This window comes from Talpa europaea (assembly GCF_964194135.1).
Source record: "Talpa europaea genome assembly, chromosome: 3".
NCBI lineage: Eukaryota > Metazoa > Chordata > Mammalia > Eulipotyphla > Talpidae > Talpa > Talpa europaea.
In genome coordinates, this window is record NC_140069.1 from 2,593,434 (window position 1) to 2,615,984 (window position 22,551).

General features: G+C 56.9%; 1 protein-coding gene across 1 annotated transcript in view; it reads left to right on the forward strand.

Moving 5' to 3' along the window:
* Window positions 1-22,551, forward strand: part of FAM135B (family with sequence similarity 135 member B) — a gene marked incomplete at both ends in the record, with an annotated part of 94,685 nt that overhangs the window by 25,570 nt on the left and 46,564 nt on the right. The window contains one exon of the mRNA XM_084230780.1: window positions 18,521-18,660. Coding sequence (XP_084086906.1) covers window positions 18,521-18,660 — 140 coding nt within the window. The remainder of the gene's footprint in view (window positions 1-18,520; window positions 18,661-22,551) is intronic.

Below are 22,551 nucleotides of genomic sequence, written 5' to 3' on the forward strand. Positions count from 1 at the left end.
ACACAGCGCCTTTGATCCGTTGTCTGCTTATGTGTGCCCGGCATCAATCAGGGAAGGGGTGCTCAGGGGGACCCCACAGAGCAAAATCTTCCCAGGAGTTTGGGCAAGAGGCATTGCAACCCCCGTTGGGTTGCCCTGAGTGTGGGGAGCCTGAGGGCACTGCCCCCAAACTGGCTTTCCATGAGTTAGTCAAATGACCCAACCAGAGGAAGAGGAGGCATTTACCTTCCAACTTCTCCTGCAAGAAAATCCACAGAGAATTGAACAGAGAGCGCCTCCTTATTGTTTATTTCTATATTGTATTTGCACAAGTTCAGAGACAGCATTTCCCAGTTTGCCTTGTTAAAAAGTTGGCAATATCTCAAGGGCTGTCGGTGAGGAGGGTGGTATCTTCAAAGAGTGTGATTTTATTCTGAATGTTCTGGAAGTAAGAGCAGGAGAGTTTTTTCTTGGTGTAGTACACTCACTTTTTAGGTAGGCAGTGATTCTTAAAATACTGTTCAATTCTTTAATTTTTAACGACATTAAAAAAAAACCAACATGACACATAGTCTCAGAGAAACTTTGAAATCTGGCTGTGCAGACCATCGTAGGAGTCAGCTTGTTGGGTCCACGTCCACCTCGGCGCTCCCTGCCCAGTGCCTGAGGAGCTCAGCCCTGCCACAGGCCGGCCCTCGTCCCCAGAGGACACGAGGCTGTGTCCACTGAGGAAGCTCTGACTCACAGCACCGTGTGTTTAGTGCAGAGTCCTCGTGGTGCGACATCACCCTCACCACCACACCCTCCGCAGCACCCACAGTCCCTAGTAAAGGCCATCAGAGCCCCCACCGTGGCTCCGGCCCCCACCACCGCCCCCTCTGGAGTCCCCAGTCCTGCAGTCAGATTTCCAGGGGTTGCCTTGGTTTGGTTTGTTCTGTTCCTTTGCTTTGTTTCTTCCTGTCCTGCCTATGGCGGCGTCATTGGCATTTGCTTCCCTGACTTACTTCCCTTTGCACCGTTCCCTGTGGCTCCATCTGCTCTGTTGCCCAGGGCAAGACCGCACCTTTCATTATATTCTGTTTTGCATGTGCCATGTCTTCTTATTCCCTATCTGTCCTGGGGCACTTGGCCTGTGTCCACAGCGTGCCATCATGCACAGTGACCCGGTGAGCGGAGGGCTGCACGTGTCTCCTCTTCCAGCGGATTGCTGGGTCAGAAGGTAATTCTAATTTTAATTTTCTGTGCAACCACCAAAGTGTTTTCCAAAGTGGCTGCACCAGTTTATGTTCCCACCAATCGTACACAACTGAGTAATATTTTACAGAAAGTTCAGATGATGTCGTACCCATCAAATATGATGAGGTAATGATGACGACATTAGCCTAAAGCTCGTGTAAGACTTGCTATACAACAGGCCCTGTTGAAAGTCTTTGCATACATTAACTCTTCTCACTCCTCCTAACAGCTCTACACCTGCAACTCCGTAGGTAGGACATGATCCCCACTTTACAGATGAAGATACTGAGGGACACCTCTGGTAAGACGTGGGGTCTGGATCCCCACCCAGGCAGCCTGGTTCTTAACTCTTACCTGGTTCCTTCTCGCTTACCTTGGAGCAAAATGCAGACTCAGCAGGGTCGGGATAGCCCTGTCTGATTTGACCTTGACCTTCCCCTCAACCTCACCTACCCGCTTCCTCCTCACTCTTGCTCTTGGTGAATATTCATCCCAAGCTCGTCCCTCACTCTGAGTTCTCTCTGCCTGGCACTGGTCTTTACAGAGTTCGCTCCTTCAATGACTGCAGGTCTGGGCTTAGATGCTACCTCCTCGGAGGGGTCTCCTGCCTAGTTAATTTTTTTAATAAGTTTTCTATCACCACTCAAGTCTTTATTCTGCTTTATTTTCCTTCAGACCTCTTCACCCCACTGGATGGCATACTTATTTAATACCTGTGCCCCCTCTAAACTTTAGCAGTGCTGCTGCTCCCGTTACACCAAGACTGAGTGCTGTCCATGTTCCAGGAAATAGAATGTTCTTAATATTTTCAGCGTCACCTTACCTGGTGATAAGCTTTATGAATAAGTCCCTTCGTAGAGAAGGGGATACTCTTATTACAGAAGGGACACTTTGATGTGGAGAAGCTCTGAGCTCGTGGGTCTCTGGACAGTGAGGGCTGGAGCAGGCTTCAAGCCCCATGAGTCTGGCTCAAGTCTGGGCATTGCTGTGTGTTTCCTGTGGTGCTCACGGCACTGGCAGAGGACTGGCCTGCAGGTGGGCTTGGCTGGAGAATGAATACCTAGGTTGGGACGTGGTCCTGCCCCCCAACTGGTTTAGCAAGCAGGACCTGAACATCACCGTGAGCCCCTACCCAACCTGGCAAGGAATCATGGTCTCCTCCACCTGGGTCTCTGGGTCCCCCCATGCCTGCTGTCATCGCTCCGGGTCAGGCTCACTTTCTTCTTTCTTGGGCTCTGCCTCTCAACCCCCCTCTCTCCTTTCAGCCTGATCCCTGATGCTGTCAGAGGCTGAGAGAGTTAGATCTTCAGGGAACTCCGTGGCCCTGTGCCACACATCATCCAGCCTAACTGTTTCAGTATTTCATTGTGTTTAATACACTGAGGGAAGCGTTGGTGTGCGCACATTGGGCCTCTGTAGGAGCGCAGCCCCTGTCTGGGTCCAAGTCTTCTTTGAAACAGTGGGACAAGTGACCTGTGACGAGGCATGTGAGGGCAGGAACCGGACCTGCCTCCCAGGTGGGCTGAGATTCAATGGGGCGGTCGGTCAGCCGGTGCTGGGCCTTTCCTGCCTGCTCTGCCCCTGTTCCCTCGATATCTTAGTGTGGGGGGCTAATGGGAGCCCCAGCCTGTGATGGGGTGCCACCTGAGCATGACACTGGTGCAGGCCCACCCTTCGGGCGCACACTCACGGGGACCTGCCAGGCCCGGCTGGTGACCTGTGCGTGCAGAGTGGGGCCAGCTCAGAACGGACACATCCTGGGTCACGGCAGCACTGTGTCCTGCGTGATCTCAGCCCTTACCCTGAGCCCCGGCGTCATGTCTGCCTCCCATGACGAGGAAGAGTGTGGCCTTTGCCCGCTGTCATTAGAGACGGGACATGGGAACACACGTTGATCCTCCACTTGTCTGTTTGAAGCAGTTTCAGAGCTCTTGCATAAGATCAGCAAATAGTGATCTTGGGAATTAACATGTCAACGAGAAACCGAAAACCATCTACAGAGGATGAGAGCAATCAGGTGTTTATCACGCAGACATTCACAAACAACGATTATCGCAAATGTTCCATACACTGTGTCTTGCACAATCAGGGATAAAAGCTTCTCCTGGCGCCACAGCTCCTGATTTCAAGTTGCATGTCAATCAGGAAAGCATGGTTTCCTTGCTTGTTTTAGCAAACGTTACATATTTGACATATACAAACTAAATTACATTAATATAATCATGCTCACATGTGGGAACGTATTGCAGAAGTTCCTGGGAAGCCCCTCTCCTTGGTGTGGGAGGCTAGAAAGCAAAGCTGTCTTCACAGACTCACAGTGAGAACAGGCGCCATCCTGCAGTCCCCGCTGGATCTGCTGGCTGGAGGCAAAGCCAATCTTTTTACCCTGGCAAATGGCACCCCACCTTTGCAGATCTGCAGGGCATCCTCCAGAAAGGAAGAAATTAAGTTCTTTGTTACCTTCCTCCAGCACCAGCATAGCTTTAGGTCAGTACAGCTTAGAACTCCAGGCCCCTGCTACCAAGAATAGTTAAGTCTTATGTCAAGGACCCTCTGCTTTTACCTATAGAAACCAAATCCAAACTGGTGTTCGCTGGGAAAGCTCTCGCAGAGCAAAATCTGTGAGAATATTTCTTGGGCTCCTTCCTCACTTTGATGACCTCATAAACTCTTTGTCTAGCAGCCACTGAGACGTTAGCTGCAGCTAACACACGGGGTGCAGATCTGACTCCGCCTAAGACTGAGTTGGAGGACTTGGGTTGGGTGGGGAAAAAGTCTTTATTGCCTGCTGTAGGGTAAATGATTTTCAGGCTTTTCTGCCCTCCCACCATTAGGATTGCCCTGCCTAATGGTGGGCACCTGCATTTGTCACATTGTTGTGAGCTGTGCTGTTTACGTCTGGGGGCCATGGCAGCAGTAATGAGATATTGGCCAAGAGAAGCAGAGGCAGGAGAGAGGCAGGAGAGAAGGGGAGAAAGAAGCCATAGAAGCCAGAGTGAAGACTTGCTGGGGCTTGGAGGTCTGCCGGCCTCCTGGCTCCCCAGCACCCCTGCCTGCCGTGTACCTGGTTGCTGCACTGCATTTAAAATCTCAATTAAAGCCTGAGAAAGCCACCGAGGGCTCCAGGACTCTCCTTTACCTGGCCGGTCTGCTTGGATCATAGATATCCTGCTTTGGGGCCTTCCTGCCACTCCACCTACAAATAACTCAGTATGATAAGATGCACAAATGGGCCAGCATGGGAAATCAGAGCTGATTGTGGGGGATCTGAGCTGAGGTTGGTGGACGCCAAGTCACCGGCGGTGCATGGAGGCAGAGGCCAGCGCCGGGACCTGGCAGGTGAAGGTGCTGAGGAGGAACAGCCAGACAAGACAAGGGCAGATTGCAGAGAGGAAGGCTCAGCCGCAAGGAGCCCTAGTCCCCAAGAGGCTGGTGGGGGCTGAGAGCATCCCCAGCGACCCTCCTGGGCTTTGTCTTCAGGTCACAGGGATGAGACTCTGACGTCTGGAGCGTGCCCTGGGCTCCATGTGGGTGACTGCCTTGCTCTCCGCGATGCCCCCATGGGCTCAGCCCTCCTGGATGTTGCTCATTTTCATCCTATCAGATCATCAGATTCTCCGGCTCAGCTTCCTCCACCCACTGAAAAGCAGCCTTTATCCTCCACGCCGGAATAAGCTTGCTTTTATAATCTGCCCGTGATATTCCTCCCTGATGTCCCCATGTCCCTCCCTGCTGTGTCCTGCATGTGGACGAGCTTTCCCACCGAGGAGTGGCCCCGAGCCCAGGGGGAGTGTCAGTCTCTCTGCTGCTTCCCTCCCCTCGTCTCCACTCCGCCCTGTCCTTCCTAAGCGGTCCTTCAGGCGACTTTCCCCAGCAGGTGGCCAGCACCCCGTCCCCGCACCCATCAGTGAGCGGGCCGTGCTCTGCCGAGGCGATCCCGTCCCCAAAGAGATGTGCTCCCGAAGAGTCCACGGCAGCCCCACGGGCCGCGCATGCCGCCCTCCACCCCAGCGTCCGTCCCCTGCGGACTGGCCGACTCTCTGCCCAGAGCACCCTCGGAGCCCCTCACTGTCTGGGCTCCGGAGAGGGCCAGGTGCGGGAGTCCCCCCAGGGAGGGGGGTTTGGGACTCTCTTCAGGCGTGCTGAAGACCTGTTGCGATCAACTTTGCTGTCTCATTTACTTTCATGGAGAAAAGCCTCAGAAGACCATTGCCTTCAAGTCTCTGAAGTCGGAAAGAGGGAACAGACCTCAGTGGGGAGGAGAGCAGCGTTTTAAGACCAAAAGGGATTTTAAAGATGAAGCAAAAGCCGCACAGATACAGAATCATCAAATTAACTTACTAAGGTCTCCTCTCAGTGGGAAGGTGGGCGTTTTAATTCAAGCACCTGAAATCTGATGGACATTTTCACCTTAGACATTTGTTTGTGTGCTAAGATGAGACCCCCCATTTGCAGTGAGGGATTTATCTGGATTCCCGATTTCTAATTTCCCCGGGGAAGAAGCAGCCTCATTTTGTTGTCCCACCAAGCGGATCAAGCCGTGTGAAGCTCTCCAGGGCCTGCGCCTAGCAGCTGACGCCTTGCATCCTGTCCCCCGCTTTTCTACCATCAGCGCCCTGCTTTTCCTTGGGAAATGTGCCTCCTCTATATTCACAGCCTGTGGCCAGCTGAGCCCCCTCCTGGCTCTGCTCAGCTCAGGTCGATGGCCGCACCCTGTGGTCCTGGACCAGGACTTTGAGGGAGACCCCTGTGGTCTGTCTATTTTTCCAGATATTGGGGTGCTAGAGTGGGTTCTGATGCTGCTGTGTCCTGTTTAGAAAGAACTTTGGGGTCTCCGCAGAACCATCAAAGGCAGCTAGAAGGGGCGGAGGAGGCAGAAGGATCATGAAAGATTTGGGTTTCATCTAAGTCAGTGAGGAAACTGGGCTACAATTGGGTCATGAAATGCTCTTTCTTGTTGACGGCAGCACCGCACTGGCTAACTGCTGAATGCATGCATGCATGAATGAACGAATGAACAAAGTTGATATGTTCCCCTAGAGGACACGAGGGCTGAGGACATTGAACCGACCGCCTCACTCTTGGGCTGCAGAAATGACACAACTATGCAATTTCAGTAACTGTATTATGTGATGGCCTGTGATTAAATTCTCCTTGGGCAAACCGCCAGTTAGGTTACTGACCTTCCCCGCCCCAAACCATCATGGACTCGTTGGTATTTAGCCTCTGGTTTGTCTTCATGTCTCTCATCCACAGCATTTGGGCCTTTCTGACTTGACAACTTGACAAGATCTGTTCACAGGATCTGCTGGGGACAGAGGTTGCTGCTCCAGCTCCCGTGACCCGGTGCTCAGCCCCCCAGCCCCCCGGCTTAGTGCCTTCGCATTGCTGGCCTGAAACTGGCTGTGGGCGGGACTGCATGCTCGGGAGATGAGCAAGACTGCAAAGCAGGACTTTTTGGAAAGGCAGTGGGTGGACATGCTGGGGTCACCCTTGGGGGCACATGGAGACCATTCAGTAAATGTCCCCAGACCTGCCTCCTGGTGCCCCGTGACAGGGCTTCTGGGGGGACACTAAGAAGCCCAGCTGTAGAGCACTCCTGGGTATGCAGATTAGTTTAAAAAGCGACTGTCAAAATGCATTTCAAGGTGCCTGTTGAAACTTCCACCAACAGTTCTGGAATCTGTCTCCCCACACAAATCTGGAAGGGCAAGCCCAGCATCCTTTATCCGGCAAGCTTAAGGCCGCTGACCATCTCTCTGCGTTGGCGATTTATTTTTATTTCCCCTTTCATGAATTTCCCACTTAAAATGTTTACGTCTCTTTCTTGGGATAATTTGCCTCTTAGTGATCTAATTTCATCTCTCTCCTCCTGCCACTTGCCTCTTTGACAGCGACTCTGACAGCGATTTTCTCCTGTCCGTGGCCTGCCCTTCTGTCTCGTTTTCAGATAATTTTGTCACAAAACCATGCTAACCTTCGGAGTCTAATGTAGCGACACATTGATGGGCTTTCTTACCATAAAACATGATTTATTCTCCCCAACAACCTGAGATTGCAACTAACGTCATTCCCATTTATAACTGGAGAAGCTGAGGTTGAGGGGGGTAAAGAAGTTCAGGATTTGGACCCCGATCTCGTTGGCTTCACTGTCCTTTGTATTTGGCCATTGCTTTACGGGTCCCACGGGTCCTCAGTTACAACGCCCAGCGCCTCCCTGCTGTTTCTCCATCTCGTAGGTGGACGTGTGTTGCCCACCCAGAGCTTCCCAGCTGTTTTCTTCCCCCAGGTGGTCCCCTGAGGCTGGCCTGTAAGTGGCATTGTCCAGCTGGCCCCACGTGCCTCGCCTCTGCTCTATAAATGTGTCTCCTTTGCCTCAGCACATTTGAATGTTTGCATATCCCAGTGCATTAGCCTCTGCCCTGCTGCCTGGGAGGCGTTAACCTGAGGGGTGATGTGCGCACTGGTGCTCTGGTCCCCAGACTGTGGGGATCCGTGTCACGCTCTTTGAGAAGCCCCTCCATGGAGCTGGCACCTCTTTTCTCTCCTCCACTGCAGGGCCTCTCAGAGGAGACTGACTTCCTAGCAACAGCTCTGCTTTCTCCAAAGCCCCCTCTTCCTCCCTACTGCTGCACTTTCTCCTCTGTTTTAACTGGGGGTGAAAGTCCTGGTTCTCAGCCACTGTCCCGGGGAGCTCACATTTGCATTTGCCTTTCTCTTGCGCTTGCGGGGCTTTGGTGATGTCTGCCCAACTTGAGTTGTAATAACTCATAAAATGCTTCTTTTCATCCTAAGACACTATCAAGGGCACCACAATCTCTGAAGATGTTGCGTTTGCAACGTGCGTGTTGTTATAAGTGAACGGTGACTTGAGAGGTGTCCTTGTTGGGGTGCAGCCCTGTGGGGCGGGGAGGCAACCCTCAGCAACAGAGAGCGTGCGCTAACCATCCCTCGCCGGCTCTGTGTCGCGGGGGGCGGCGGAGGACGAGCAGCAGATGCCAGCATCTCACAGCACCTCAGCCCTCCACGAAGACCTTCTCTTCCCCCAAAGCCCCATGGGAAAGCCCTGCCGGGCAGTCCTCCGGGATTGATGGCTCCGGTGCAGAGCAGATCAGGTCGATAACGTTCAAGTTGAAAGCTCGATCAGACCTGTGGCTGCTGAGAATGAATGTTCTCGTTTATCTTCCGCCAAGTCAATGGCTTCACCTCAGCTTCTGAAATATGGGCCCGAGGCCGATCCATCTTGCCCGGGATTGGTAGCAATGGCGCTAATAAATGTCTATCGATCGCGGGGGGGAATGTACCAGGCCCTGCTCTAGCGCTCTGTAAGTATTATTTTATAAATCCTCATACTAATCTCGGGAGAAAAGGCTTTCTGTTCCTATTTTCAAAGGAGAAAATCAAATCTCAGAGAGTTTATAAATGAGCAGAGCCAAAGAGTTGGCCATTTTTGAATCCGTGCCCCAGTTTGGTTGTTAATTTTGTTTCAACAAGTGTAACTTCTCTGGATTTCTCTGACTTTATTTAGCAAGGGTCAAATGAGAAGGCAATACTTTCAAAAAAAATTAAAAGGGCGGTGATTGCCACGGTGATTGCCTTTCACATTAATTAAAAAAGTGAGCACATCTGAATTCCACATTCAAAGAATATCCTCAGCACCCAGGCCCCATACATACGGGGTTCTGGGGCTGTTGGAGCAGAAGAGCTGCATCTTCTCGGGGGCCTCAGCTCAGCGCGGGAGCAGCCGTTACTGGGGGAGCACCACCTTCATGTTTGCACCAACTCGCGAGGCCCGAGAGACGCCCTGTCCTGTGGCAGCCGCGGTCCCGGTGGCCTCCGGGAGGCAGGTTTGTCTTCCTGAGCCGGAGCCGGAGTGTGAGCCGGGGCAGCTCGGTCCCCAGGGAAGGGACCCGCCACCCAGGTGGGCATCCGCGGAGTGATGCGGAGGGATGAAGCTGGCATAGCTGGGGCAGCGAGGGGGAGCCTGGCGAGGCGGGCGCGGAGGTGGGGGCAGAGTGGCATGGCCGACTGTGTTTACACCTTTTGTCCTTTAAGCTGAGAGGAATGCAAAGATACTGAAGGACTGAGCGACAGAGCCGCCTGGCCCAGCTTGGCACGTTGGAAAGATTCTTTCATGGGTAGAATGTAGAGTCCAAAGGAGAGGCAGGTGGGCAGCACCCGGCAGGTGGGGGCGGGGAGACACAGCCGGGCCACTGGTGCTGGACAGGGGAGCAGGGAGCGCCCTTGAAGGGTGACAGGCGGCAGGGAGCATGTGGACCAGGGAGGCGGCTCCCGGAGCTCTGCCTGGGCCGCAGGGCCGTTTACTCAGACGAGACATGTGGGCAGAGAAAGGCACTTTGCAGCTCTTCCCTCACGCAGGCCTGGGGGCTTCACTCTCAGACACGCAAAGTGTGTGTTGCTTCAAAATCAAGCGGAGGATTTCAAGTCGGCCGTGGAACTGGGAGGCCAGGCCGGGCATCGGAACGGGGGGACAGGGGTCACGGGCAGGGGTCATGGCGCTAGGGCCGCCATCTGGAGATGGGAAGAAAAACCGCACCGAGGCGGACATGGGAAGGAACACGAGCCTGGGGCGCAGCCGTGTGGTCAGTCACTCTAAAGCTGCAGTAGCTGATTCTGGGACGTGGGCTGGACACGCGTCGATTTTGGAGCCAGCAGGCTAAGCGCTGGCCGACACCACGCAGGTGCTGCCGGGACTTTCAGATGCTGGTTGTCAAATCTGCCCAGACACACGGGACTTGGAGCTAGTCCTCTGGGGCCCCCGGGGGACCCATCCAGGGCAGGGGGCAGGCGGGGTGGACGTGCTGGACTCGGAGGCTGGGCTCTGGCTTCGTTTCGGAAAGGCCTGTAACTCCGCGTGAGGTTCTACGCGAGCCGGCCTCGGGGACAGAGTGGGGACAGCTCGCCCCTCTGCCGCCGGGGAGGAGAGCCTCTCGAGAAGGGACACAGCAGGCGGGTCCTGATGCACGAGGAGAAGAAAGCTGAGTGGGAAGCAGGTCAGAGGAGAAAGACGATGCAGGCAAGAGCTGCAGGTGGCCGAGCTCGGGCGAGCCCCAGGCTGCAGCCTCTGAGGAGCGTCTGGCCTGGCAAGAGCCAAGACCCCCCCGACCAAGAACAATCCAGAAAGGAAGAACACTGAAGAGTGGGGTTCATTTACGGGGAACCAGAGCCAGGCGTTCCCCGTGTGGTTTAGACTGGAGCCCGTCTCGCGGAGCGGCCTCGGAAAGACAACCAGCAGGGCCACAGGCTTATTCGGAAACGACCAGCAAGGAAGTGGGCAGAGCGTGTGGCCACGCGTGGTGACAGGGCGAGCCTGTCTGCCCCCTTCCTGCGCCCGACCTGCGGGCCATGGTCCCTGTCACAGGGGAAAGAGAGTCACCAACCCTCGCGGGGTCCCCTGTGCTCCCAGGGGCCGAAAGAAGCTGATGTCGGATCCATCTTGCCACGTGCGTGCTGGGCCGGCAGCGAGAAGCTTGAGACCTGAGGAGCCGTAGCAGCTCTCGGGGGAAAGAGAAGCGGCTTCCTTAAGAAGGGGCTGTCCTGGCCTGTGTCCCTGTGGGCCCCGAGGGGCTCAATGCTTCGCGTGAATGGGGCGTGAGTGTTCTGAGGGTGGCGGTGAGTGGTTGCGTGGATGGCACCTTCTGGATGCTGACGGTGTCGAGGAGTAGGTGGCAGGAGCCAGAGCTGAGGACGTGCATGCTCAGCCATGCCAGAGCAACCTCGCTGGAAGTTGGGAAAGCACTGGGACCTGTGTGGTCCGCAGGGACCTGCTCCCTGATGTTAGCATCCAATGAAAGGGGGCTCACTGCTCACCCGTGCCCAGACCTGGTGCTGCGGGAACCTGGCGGCAAGTGAGGAGGTTCAGATCAGGTATCGAGGCGCTTGTCCAGGCAGGGCGTGGATATTTGCTGTGTGTGGTGTTGGATGTCCGTTATTAGGCTCAGTCGGGCTGGTCTGAGTGAGGGTGACCAGGAGAACCCAGATGACCAGGTGAGCCAGTGCTCAAAGGTCTGCAGGTGAGCTGGGAGGGCTGGGACATGGGGTGATGGAGGAGGCTGGAGCCAGGGAGGAGAGCCGGCTCTGGAGCCACCCCCGTCCATGCAGGAGAGATGCGTTGTGGCGGGAGGAAGGGCTGTGAAGGGAGGTGGGGTGGGGGGGGAATTCTGCAGGACATGAGCTCGGTCACGTGGGGTGCCCTTGGCATTTGGAGGGAGGAGGCGTGTGCCTAGGAGGACAGGCCTAGCTGCAGGGCAGGGCTCCCTTAGTGTGGCTGGGCTGACCTGCACACAGGAGATGCCCGTTCACTGCCCAGGGGAGTCGTTCAGCCGGGGCACGTGGTATGAATTGTGACCTTTCCACGTCCCCCCTCTACCGACCGTAGCCTGGCCCTGCCTGCAGAGCCTCCCTTCCCTGCACGCCGTTGATGAAGGATGTGCGCCTGGTGCAGCTGGGGGCCGCGGGACCCTGCTCTCACTGTGCCTGGCATGCGTTCACACCGGTTGGCACCTGTGCTCACCTACCTGGAATGCCTGCCCCCTCCAGGTGTGTGCCGTGGCGAGCAGGGTGAAAGTTACCTGTGTCCCCTGCAGGTGTATGCTGTGATGTACAGGGTGGAGGTTACCTGTCCCCTGCAGGTGTATGCTGTGATGTACAGGGTGGAGGTTACCTGATCCCTGCAGGTGTATGCTGTGATGTACAGGGTGGAGGTTACCTGTCCCCTGCAGGTATATGCTGTGATGTACAGGGTGGAGGTTACCTGTCCCCTCTGGGTGTGTGCTGTGACAGGCAGGGTGGGGGAGGCCGGCAGAGGAAAGCGAGGCAAGGAGAGGTTCAGTCTCCTGGAACAGTTCTGGGGCTAGGGAGGGCGGTTCAGCCCTCCAGGGAGTTGGGGCCAAAGTTGACCTGGACTGGTCAGTGCTGCTCAGCCCCTGGCAGCGGGGTGGCCCTGCAGGGAGAGCTTCTGTCTCCAGGGGGGAGTGAAGTGAGGGCTCTCACCCTTTCTCACACACTCATAGTGACTTTGGGGGGGGGTCCCTGCTATTTTTGCACAAGTCACAACTGCCCCTACTTTCTGTGGCTTCCCCAGATCAAGGTCGCTGTGGGCAGGAGGACTAGCAACCAGCACCAAGCAGCCTGGGGCCGTGGTTGGTTGGGTGGCCGAGCCCATGTTGGTTGGCATCGCAGTCATGCTTGGTTCTCCTTGGGAAGCAGATGGCCAACACAGACGGCCCCGCTAGGCAGCACCACATCAGCGGGGCCCCCGCCTCCTGCTCCCCGGGCTCCTGGCGCCTCGTTATACAAGGGCTTCAGGACCCGCTCCGGAGCCTGGGCCAGGACTCAGGAAAGCCGCTCTAGTGCGTTTCAGGCGCCTCGATGCTGGCTGCTGGCGAGGGTCTATGTGGACGTGGCCGTGGCCGTGGTGGGGACTGGGCGGGAGGCAGAGCCGGCCCTGGGGCCTCTGGCCAGCCCACGTCCGTGAGTGTTTATTAAACACGCTGCCGAGATCTAGTGGCCGGGCCCAGGAGCTTGGGTCAGCCACTTGTTCTATAAACATTTGCCCACCTGGACACCGCACAGGGTGCCAGCTTGGCCAAGGCCTCACCTTGACTGACGCCCCCACGCTGGGCCTAGAGGGCCACCCCATCCACAGCAAAGAATTCAGACCCATTCTCGGTGCAGTGGGGGGCGGTGATGTCTCATTTATGTTTTATATTATACACGAAAGCTAAAGATCCAGTATTAAATATTGAGGGGGAATTAAAATAGCTGCAGGGAATGAAGTGGATCAGAAGCACATTTGGAATGTGGCTCCGTCAGGTTTGCTGGTGAGAGAAGGGGTGAAGGGAGGGGGTCTAGGACGCCCAGGAAGTTTCCACTGTTTCGGGGGGAGAAAGAAATTTGGTAAACACAGTCACAGCCAGCTTGGAAGCCCCCCTCCAGCTCCGGACCCCAGCACTGGCCCTGCTGGGCAGGACGCAGGTGCCAGGCAGGGGGTGGGGGCGCTGCAGGCAAGTGTTTTACCGATAGGGGTAAGAGACTGGGGAGAACACCTTTGGGCGACCAGCAAAGGTTCATCTTGAGTTTGTATGTTTGGGGGTGAATTCACATCCCGGGGGAATGTGAGTCCCCTCTGGAGAGCTGGGCCAGGCAGACCTGGGGGGCTCTGCTTCCCCTGGTGTTCATCTCAGGACGACAGGCTCCCCTGGGAGACAGCAGGCTCGTGGAGGAGAAGAGACTCAGGGCCCCCACCTGGATGGGGTCAGCACTCAGAGGCAGGGGGTGTGGCGGGGGCACCCCAAGGGCTCGAGAAGGGGTGCGTGGAGGGAGTGAGCAACCTCGGCCTTGCATGGTTTCCATCAGCAGGCAAGGTGGGGCTGCGGGGTCATCTTGCTGCCCCTTGGGGTCATATTGTTTTTGTCATTTTTGCCTGAGAAAGGAGGCTGGGGGAGCCAGCACCTTTCCCAAAGTCTCCCGGCAGGGTTCCTGCACACTCCATCCTCCTGGCCAGCCCGTTGCCCTGGACCACACCCGCCCATCCCAGCCAAGGGTCCCTTTATACTTCCCTGCGAGTTCTGGGGGATCTGCCCTGGGGGCTTTGACAGTCACAGTAGCCCCATGCTCCTGTCTGTCCAGGGTAGAGTCCCTGTGATTTCTCTGCACCCCTGTTCCATGTTGGACCTGTCCCCAGAACTCAGAGGCCCTCTCCTTCACCCCCCAGCCTTGGGCAGGTGTTTTCACCCACCCCCAGCACACAGGTGAGGAAACCACCACACAGGTCCGGTGAGCTCTTGCTCAGTTATACCCGGAGCAAACCTACGGCTCTCACGCATCCCTCACCAAGGCACCGGGTACAAGCCAGGCACCAAGTTCACTCGAGAGACTCAGATTCACACACCAAGACACATAGACGCACATGTCTGGCTGCTCAGTGGTCAGGCCAGCGTGAAGGAAGTCCAGCAGGTGGCTGTCGGGAGGCGGGAGTGAGCTGGGCCACACGCAGACCCTTTCCTTTTGAGATGGTACAACACAGGTGATTATTGACTAATGAAGTGTTGTCAAGCGCTGGCCTTTCTGGGCCCCCATCGGGTAGGTCACGGTGGCTTATAATTAAGTGATTAGTCCCACTCAGCGTGGGGAGAGCTCGGGGCTGAGCGGCGGCCCTGGCTCCCTCCCATCACGTTCAGGGGCGTTTCCTGCGTTCTCCGGCTCGCTTGTCTCCTCCCGTGAGCTGGAACTCCTGCCAGGCCATGCCACCTGCTTCGTCATTTGAGTTTCATGCAGAGCAGGCTGGGCTCAGCCCTCCAGGTACTGCTAACTTTGGGGAAATTCTGCCAGTCACCCCCTTTCCTGTATCCGTGACTATTAATTGGCTGATTGAGGATGTGCGCCTGCGAGTGGCGGTCACGCGAACGGCCGCTGTCCCGGCTCGCGAGCTCTTCCATCTTTAGCAGCAGAAGTGATGGGAGCATGGGTGGAGGGAGGAGAGGAAAAGTTGGGAAATATTAGACTAAATATTGAAGCCGATTCCCTGTCATTGTTGTAGCGTAGCGTGACGAGCATTATGGCTCGCATATGCCCGGGTGCTGGTGTAGCTCAGTCATGAGTGAGTGAATCAACAAGCTCAGGGCTGGAAGAACAAAAAAAAAGCCACAAGACTGGCAGGCTCCATTCAAGCAGCTGCTGTGGTCAAAGCTACGGGAGTGACTTAAGCTCGATGACCTGCGTGTCCTCCTGAGTGACACCAGACTCTCACTCCCGAGGTGGCGCCCTCGGCCCTGGAACTCAGGTCAGACAACCCCAGGGACCTTCTGTAGCACAGTTCCCGGGAGCACAAGTCTTGCCTGTGTTAGAGGAACGTGGCTTTCCAGATCGTAGTTGGTAAAGACCATCCTCGCGTAATCCAGTTTGCTGCACCTGATTTTCCAGCTCAAGTAAATTGGTTCAACGCAGACGTGTAAGATGCTGCAGATAATGCAAGGGGTCTGGAGACAGAAGTTCATTTAAATGGGGAGACGTCTGTGGAGTGAAGAATAGGATGACCCCCCAATCCTGCTCCAGGAGATAGAAACTCCCCACAAGAAACCCTTCTCGTGCATTGCTGAACCCGTGTCTTGACCAGGTCCTGGCACATAGCGGGTGATTAGTAACCTAGTGAGTGAAAGAATATATTTGTAGCAAAACCACAATAAATGAATATCTTTTATAGTAAAAACCACAGGATTCTGTGTAAGAAGCTCATCCTTGGGCATTAGTGCAAAGCACTTGCAAGGCACAGCTTTTGTGCCAGGTCAGGTGGGTCCACAGACCTGTCCAGTTCACAAAAGATGCAAACCAACCTCTCCATGAACCTTTGGGCAGGTGTGAGCACCCAGAGCCCGTGCCCTGGGGGGCAGCTCACCACGGTACCTATATGTTCCAGAACAGGTTCCGCGCGACGTGCACACGGGGTGCCGGTGCTCCCCGACTGGGGAAAGCCTGCCCCACCTACAGGTCTCCCTGAGCCCCGAACCTCAGCTCCATCACCAGGGCCCTGGCTTCCAAGGTCTCTGCTCTCCCAAGCGGCTTGCTCCAGGTGGTCTCTGGAGACAGCGCCTCCAGGGGTGGCCGCCTGGATGGTGTCACCTGCTCTGCCCTGGATGGTGTCACACGTGACCTCTGCAGGGTCACGGCTGCACCAGCCAGGCAGCGCTGATGTGGCCCACGGAGTTAACCCCGAGTCGGCACTGACCGTCTGCTTCAGGGAGGCCTCACTCCTGCCTGCTCTTTGAAGTGGTCAGAATATCTAATAAAACTTGGCTTCCAGGTGACGGTCTGTCCACCCTGTTTCTAGAAATGGCCAGAAAATGGTCCTGCATGAAGAAGCACTGTCGTCACCACCGGCATCTTACCGGGAACTCTGCTTGGGGTTTTAGAATCTTACAGTTGAGCACATTCTCCTCGACGCAGCACCTCACACCCAGTGTGGAAATTGTTCGGGCACGAATCTTGCTTCCTGGAAGCCCGGATTCCATGGGCCTGGGCCACACAGGCAGTGGCGGCCTGGCCTGGAGGGGCGTCTGCTCCTGAGGAGGCCCGTGCTGAGCCATGGGAGAGCCTCGTCGTGGCCTGGAGTTGCAGGTGCTCTGCCTCGGCGAGCCCCACCCCGCGACCCTGTGCAGGAGTCTCCCTCACGTGTGCTGCCTGCATGTGTGACGACTTTGCAGAGTCTTTTCCAGCCAGCCCAGACTTGGCCCAGTGTCCTCAGGTCTTGGGCGCTGGGGAGTTTCCCAAACTTTGTTTAGCACAGGCTGGTTTTCTAGGCAGGTGGCGAGGGTGCAGGCAAAGCCGTGGTCTTGCTCCTGAGGCACACGTGGGGTTCAGGTTTCCGGGAAACGCCCACGAGAGAGCTGTGGGCTGGACGCGGCGGCAGAGGGCGGGGTCAGGGCGGCATCTGCGCTTTGTGACCCTCACCTCTGGGCTGCGGGCCCGGCGAGGGGGCCTCTGTTCCAGCTGTGAACGCAAGACAGGCGCGGTCATCCGTCCCAGGGTGCAGACCAAGCGTGTTCTCTGGATGGGGTCCCATGGACGAAGTCCTCCCGTTTTCCTCTCCCTCCACTTCTCTTGTCTTCCCTTTTCTCCCTCCTCACACCTCCTGTCCACCTGGGTTTTCCCCCTTCAAATTCCAGCGCAGAGGCACGGGGCCAGCTCGCACGAAAACAGAAGGAGAGGGCCATCTGGGGACACTGGTCTGCACCTCCTCGTTGGGCCACTCAATAGCCATCTGGCGCCAAACAATAAGTAAAAACATTCTACAGCACAACAATAAGTAAACAATAAGTAAACCCCTGGCGCCAAACAATAGGTAAAAACATTCTACATTTCCAGCAACTCGGAAACACTCCGGGGCACGGACAAGGTCTTCTCTTACCCTCAGGCTGCCCAGCGCCGGGGGTGGGAAAGGCGGCGTGTGCCATCCGTGAGGCCCCTGCCGCCAGGGACGGGAGCAGGAGAGCCCGCAGGAGAGCAGGCGGCCGGGCAGAGAGGCCGTGCCGAGGAGGGCGCTCTCCTGCGGGGCCAGGGAGGGTCAGCCTGGGGGCAGGTGTCCAAGGCGGCCGGTCCCTGAGCACGGGAGACGCGGGCCGAGCAGGCGCCGTCTGAGAGCCCCCGGGTGCGTGGCATTCCCCGAGCCTTCCTCCTACAGATACCGCTTAGGACCCACTTAGCAGCGACGCGAGTGCCACAGGCAGCCCCCACGGGACGAGACGGGTCCCATCCTGGCTTAATGAGGCGTCTTGGGATTTGGCATCTCCTGCAAAGAAGGAGAGTCTGGTGGTCTCGCCTGTCAACTGACTCAGAATCAGAGTGGCCGCTGGAGACGCGCTCACCAGGAAGGCGCAGGCCGCTGTGTAGACAGAATCCCCAGCTGTTGCTTGCCCAGGACCTGCGTGGCCTCGGGTCGTGATTTGCTTCCTCCGCCTCCTGTCTGCCCACTCCCAGGAGGCCGGGGGCAGGCTCTGTTTTCACGCGGGAGCTGCTGCTGCCGCCGGGGCTGGTGCACTGGCCCGCGGAGGCAGGTGATGGGCAGTTTTCCGGGCCGTCCCTCCTGCTTCTTGCTGGTTCTGTGCCTCTGACCTTGAGCAGCTGCCCCACCCCTCTCTGCCATGTCCTCCGCGAGGCCTGGCAGTGAAGAGCAGGGGCCAGGGGAGCAAACAGAAGCGAGAGGCGCCTGCACGCAGGTCACTTCTACTTAAAAGTCGCCTCCGTTGGGACCTCCCCTGGTGGCGCAGCGGCTGAGCGCTGGGCTGCGAGGCTGCCCGCGGCCTCTGCAGCGCCGGTTCATTCCCTGGTCGCTGGTGAGGGTCCCGCAAGAAAAAAAAAAGTCGCCTCCGTTTGAGTCCAGCAGGTCTCACAGGGCTGCCTCGACCAGCGATCTCAATTCCTCGTGAGTAAGCGTGACTAGGGCAGGTGCCTCTTCCCTGCCTCAGAAATGGCCCTCAGTTTTATCCTCTCTGTGGCCGACTCTGCAGCTGAAGACGGGGCGGCCAGAGGCTCCTATGCATTGGGCAGTGGCAGTGGCCCTTGTCCCTGTTTCCAAAGGTCTTAGGAGGGAGGAACCAAGGTCAGGTTCTGCTGAGATGCCCCAACCCGCAGAAAGCCCTTCCTTGCTGGGGCCACTTTCGTCTGTGATTTTAGTCTCTGGGGAGCAAGTGCAGCTGTGGCTGTGACTCTCTGAGCTGGGCCGACCCTGCGGGGGCAGCAGGCAGAGGACAGTGCCATGTTCACGACACCCCTGACTCTTATTTTGCAGACAGCAGCTTCCTGCACTCGGCCTCCATCCACGAGAACACGGTGCACAGCCGGGTCTTTCAGATCTTGTACAGGAACGAAGAGGTCCCCGTCAACGATGCTGTGGTCTTCGGGGCGCACCTGCTCCTAGATGGAGAGAGGGTGAGTCCGGGGTCCCCGCAGCCACTGCGCTGCTCCCTCCTTGCGCTCTGCACCGTGGCAGGGCAGGGGTGAGAGGAGAAGCTAGTCTGGCTCTTTCACATCCCAGCAGCTCCCTCTGGCTCATTCTCCTACCCGGTGTGGGTTTGCGCACTTGGCATCTATTCAGGCACTTTTAAACATTTTTTCATATTTGCATACAAGAACTGGGGTGCAGGCCATAGATGCAGAGTGAGAGGACTCCCCATAGACAGAGTGGGGAGCAGAACAGGTGGATCCACTAAAATACACTGCTGAAGGGAGCAGTGGGGAGACAGGAGAGGTCTGCTGCACCCTGTGGGTCAGCTGCCTGGCAGGGGATTGAACTCAGGCCATGGTGACTGTGCTGAGACTTAATCCTTAGGCCTATAGGGAGACCCTTATCCAGGCACCTGCTTTGGCCCAGCTCTGCATTAGGGTCAAAGATGTAAGGGGACAGGACCTCTGCCCTCCAGCAATTGCTACTTTATCAGGAAATAGATGTCCGAGCAGGCCTCTGTGCTCACCTTAGCTCACAGGAACAAAGGGCACGAGACAGAGGTGACGGGGCTCACTGGCTTCACAAAGGAGCGACTTGGAGGGGCTCTTGCTGGGAACTTTCAGACAGAGAGGGAGGAAGGGCAGCCCTTGCCGGGAACAGCATGGGGGAAAGCGCAGAGGCTTGGGTGCCTCCTCCATATGCAGGAAACTAGACTGATAACCCCGTCCATCAGGCTAGCATGCGTCAACGGTCTACCTGCCACGTGAACCCGGGCTCTGGTCCCTCGTCCCATGTGACATCCGCCGCCACGCTCCACATGATTTCCTGCTGGAGCACCGCCACACATGAGAAAGTGTGGCCTCGCACCCTGCGGCTGGGGTCAGGTGCTGAGCCGCCCCTGCAACCTCCCCACTCCTGTGCAAACCTTCCCGGCAGAGAGCTCTACTGGGGCCCCTCATTTTGAGTGTATCGTCTGCTTCTTCCTGGACCCTGGTTGCTACACTTAATTTAAGACATGGTACCCTGAGGCTTTTCCGAGCACTGAGGAACTCAGCTAGGTTGCGCCCCAGCTCGGCTTGTCCAGATTCCAGGAAGAAACTTTCTCCTGGGCCACCACCCTTTGGCGTGTTGACCCCCAAGACCTTCCTGGAGCCCGAGGGAGGTAGTGGCCATGAGAGGGGCTGGGGGGATGTTGCCCAGGGTGCCTGGCCATTATTCCACGTCATTCCACAAGTCTTGCTCTTGCCCCTAATCGTTTAAAGCTGTTCAGCGTGATCCTCCCCAGCATCCCACATCAGCTCCTGGGAGGTTGTAACAAGCCTCAGTTCTCAGACTGAACAGGGATTCTCTTCGACATCTTGTTTCCTTCCGTACCCTGAACCATTTGTCTCTCAAGCGAATAATGTGTTAGCGTGTTGGGAGCCATCCACACGCACAAACAATGTCAGAGTCATTATCGCCCATCAAGGTACTTAAAGTGCGTGGGATACGACCTTAGAACTGTGTCTCTGAAATGGATGCATTAACGCCTCTCCAGTGACATCACCTGCTTATGGCCCAGGCCCTGGGGCTAGCCTGGGGCCCAGAGTCTGTGTCCAGGCACCACGCGGCCATCACGGAGTCCAGTGGGCCGTCGTCCAGGGCAGCCATCTCACATGGAGCTGCCCTTCCACCTGCATGCCCAGGACATTCCTTGCACACGCCGAGGGCACAAGGACGTGCCAGGGAGGACCTCGTGCCCTCGTGATCACCCTGGACGGCTCTCGCTGGGCTGTTAACCATCAGGTGCAAACAGTAAGCAGGTGTGGAGGTAGAACAGGTGTTTTACTTAATCTATTCTGTGTCATTCCCCAAGATGACAGGAAGGCTTACAAAACACAGAATAGTAAAAGGGAAAAATAGTCATAGAATGAGCCAGAGTAGAGGGAAAATACAAGCAGCCCTGGGGGGACGGGGCAGACCAAAATGCCCACTCGCAGCTCTGGACGTCGGGGAGAGGGGCCCCCGTGTTTGGCTTGGGCGGCCCGGAAGCCAAGGCCGAGGAGGTCGCTGTTGCAAGATGCTCAGTGCCTTGAGGGGAGAGGCATGAAGGGGTCAGAGAGTGTTTGCGGACAAGGTGGCCTATTTATAGAAGGAAAGAAACAAGGATTTCTCGAAGCTGCATTCCTTGGTGGACCCACATCCCAGCCCCTGCAGTTGTTCAAAATGCAGGTGTTGTGCCCACCCCAGATCACTAGGCCAGGCAGGCAGGGGCGGGAGCTGATTCTGAGCTTTGCTTGTGTGTGAGCAGGCTGCGCTGGCCACAGGAGGCAGTTAAGAGCTCTCGAGGCAGAGGACAGCAAGGAGAGCTGGAGCAGGGCCAGCCAAGGCGGGCTTGGGCAGAAAGCGCATTTAGCAGGTGGCACTAGAAAGTCCTGGAAAGGAAGGTGGAGGTCGCAGGGCTGCAGAGACCCCGCCAACCCCCGAAGGTGGGGGGCTCCTCTAGGAGTCGGAGAGGGGACCTGGGATTTAAAAGGTCAGCCTGGCAGACACATGGATGATGGCCCAAGGATCGCAGGCAGGGAGGCCTCTGTGTGTCCATGAGAGAGCTGGGGGCATCTGGGCAAATGGGGTGCTGTGGGGATGGGTAGAGAGGGTGAGGCCCACAGGACTGGGGTCCTTCCCCCACTGCCCGCCCGTGGTGGACTTCAAGAGACCCTTTAAGAGAGAAGATGAGGGTTCTTTTCGGGGGAGTTGAAGCCGCCAGCGAGGCTGCCCGGCCTCAGCCCCTGCCCCCCGGAGGAGGGGTGTGCGGGAAGCTGACTGCCTCTGCAGAATTCACCAGCTAGTGGAGCCTGGGCTCACCCTCAGTGTCCATTGGCCCATTTGTGGGTGAGACAATGTTTCTTGATTCAGCTTTATTCATATTAAATTAGAAGGGCTGCCCAGTTCCTGCCACATGGTAGCTCTTGTGCACACATTAGCAACCCTGATCATTTCCTCTGCTCCGGTGCCAAGATGCCCCTTGGGGAGGGGGGGGTGGCCCCTTGTCCAAGATGCTGCTTTAGCCAGGATGGGCCAGGCAGCAGCAGGCAGAGGCACGCGAGTGAGCGCTGCTGCGTGTTCCTGTCTGCGCGTGCCCACACACGCGTGTGTAGGGAGGACCCGGCTGTCGCCTCCCAGGAGGATGGACGGCTCCGCAGCCAGTCCTGCAGCACTCGCAGTTCAAGATTTACTGAGTCAAACCACCGCTCCCCCGCCCGGGACTTGTCTCCTGGGGAGAGGCACAGACGGCAATAGGCTCGCGCAGTGCGGGCAGGTGGCTGGGAGGGCGGCTTGGCCCCCCTCGCTGGCTCCAAGGGTGGGGGCGCGGCTGCTGAGCAAAGCAGAGGGGTCTCTCCGAGGCTTGGAGTCAGCAAAGCATTAACTTTAAATATTTCGTTTTAACAACAACTTTTAAAGCCCTAGGGGCCCAAAGACAAAATTACCCATATGTCTCTGCCTGAGTTGTGTTTAAGGAGAAGCATGTTTCCAAGAGGCCTTCGGGGAAGAGGTTTCGGGTCCTGCAGGGCGAGGACTGGCTCGCAAAGAATCCAACCAGAAGAGGTGGCGGTGGAGGAGACCCGAGGAGACCTGCCCTCGTCTTCACGGCGCAGCGGGGCTGCTCCCGACAGCGGCCTCGGGCAGGCGCGGCTGCCCCCACACGGGCTCTGCCTCCGGGATGCTGGGTCGCGGGCACAGGCAGGGCGCGGCCAGGAGATGTCAGCACCGGCCGGCGGGGCCGCTGTGGCCCGGTGAGGCCTGGCAGCGCGGGAGGTCAGCCGTCTGATCCAAACGGAGCTGAGCGCCAGCGCTCACGGCCGGATCCGGGGAGTTTTTTTCAGAAACTGGAAATC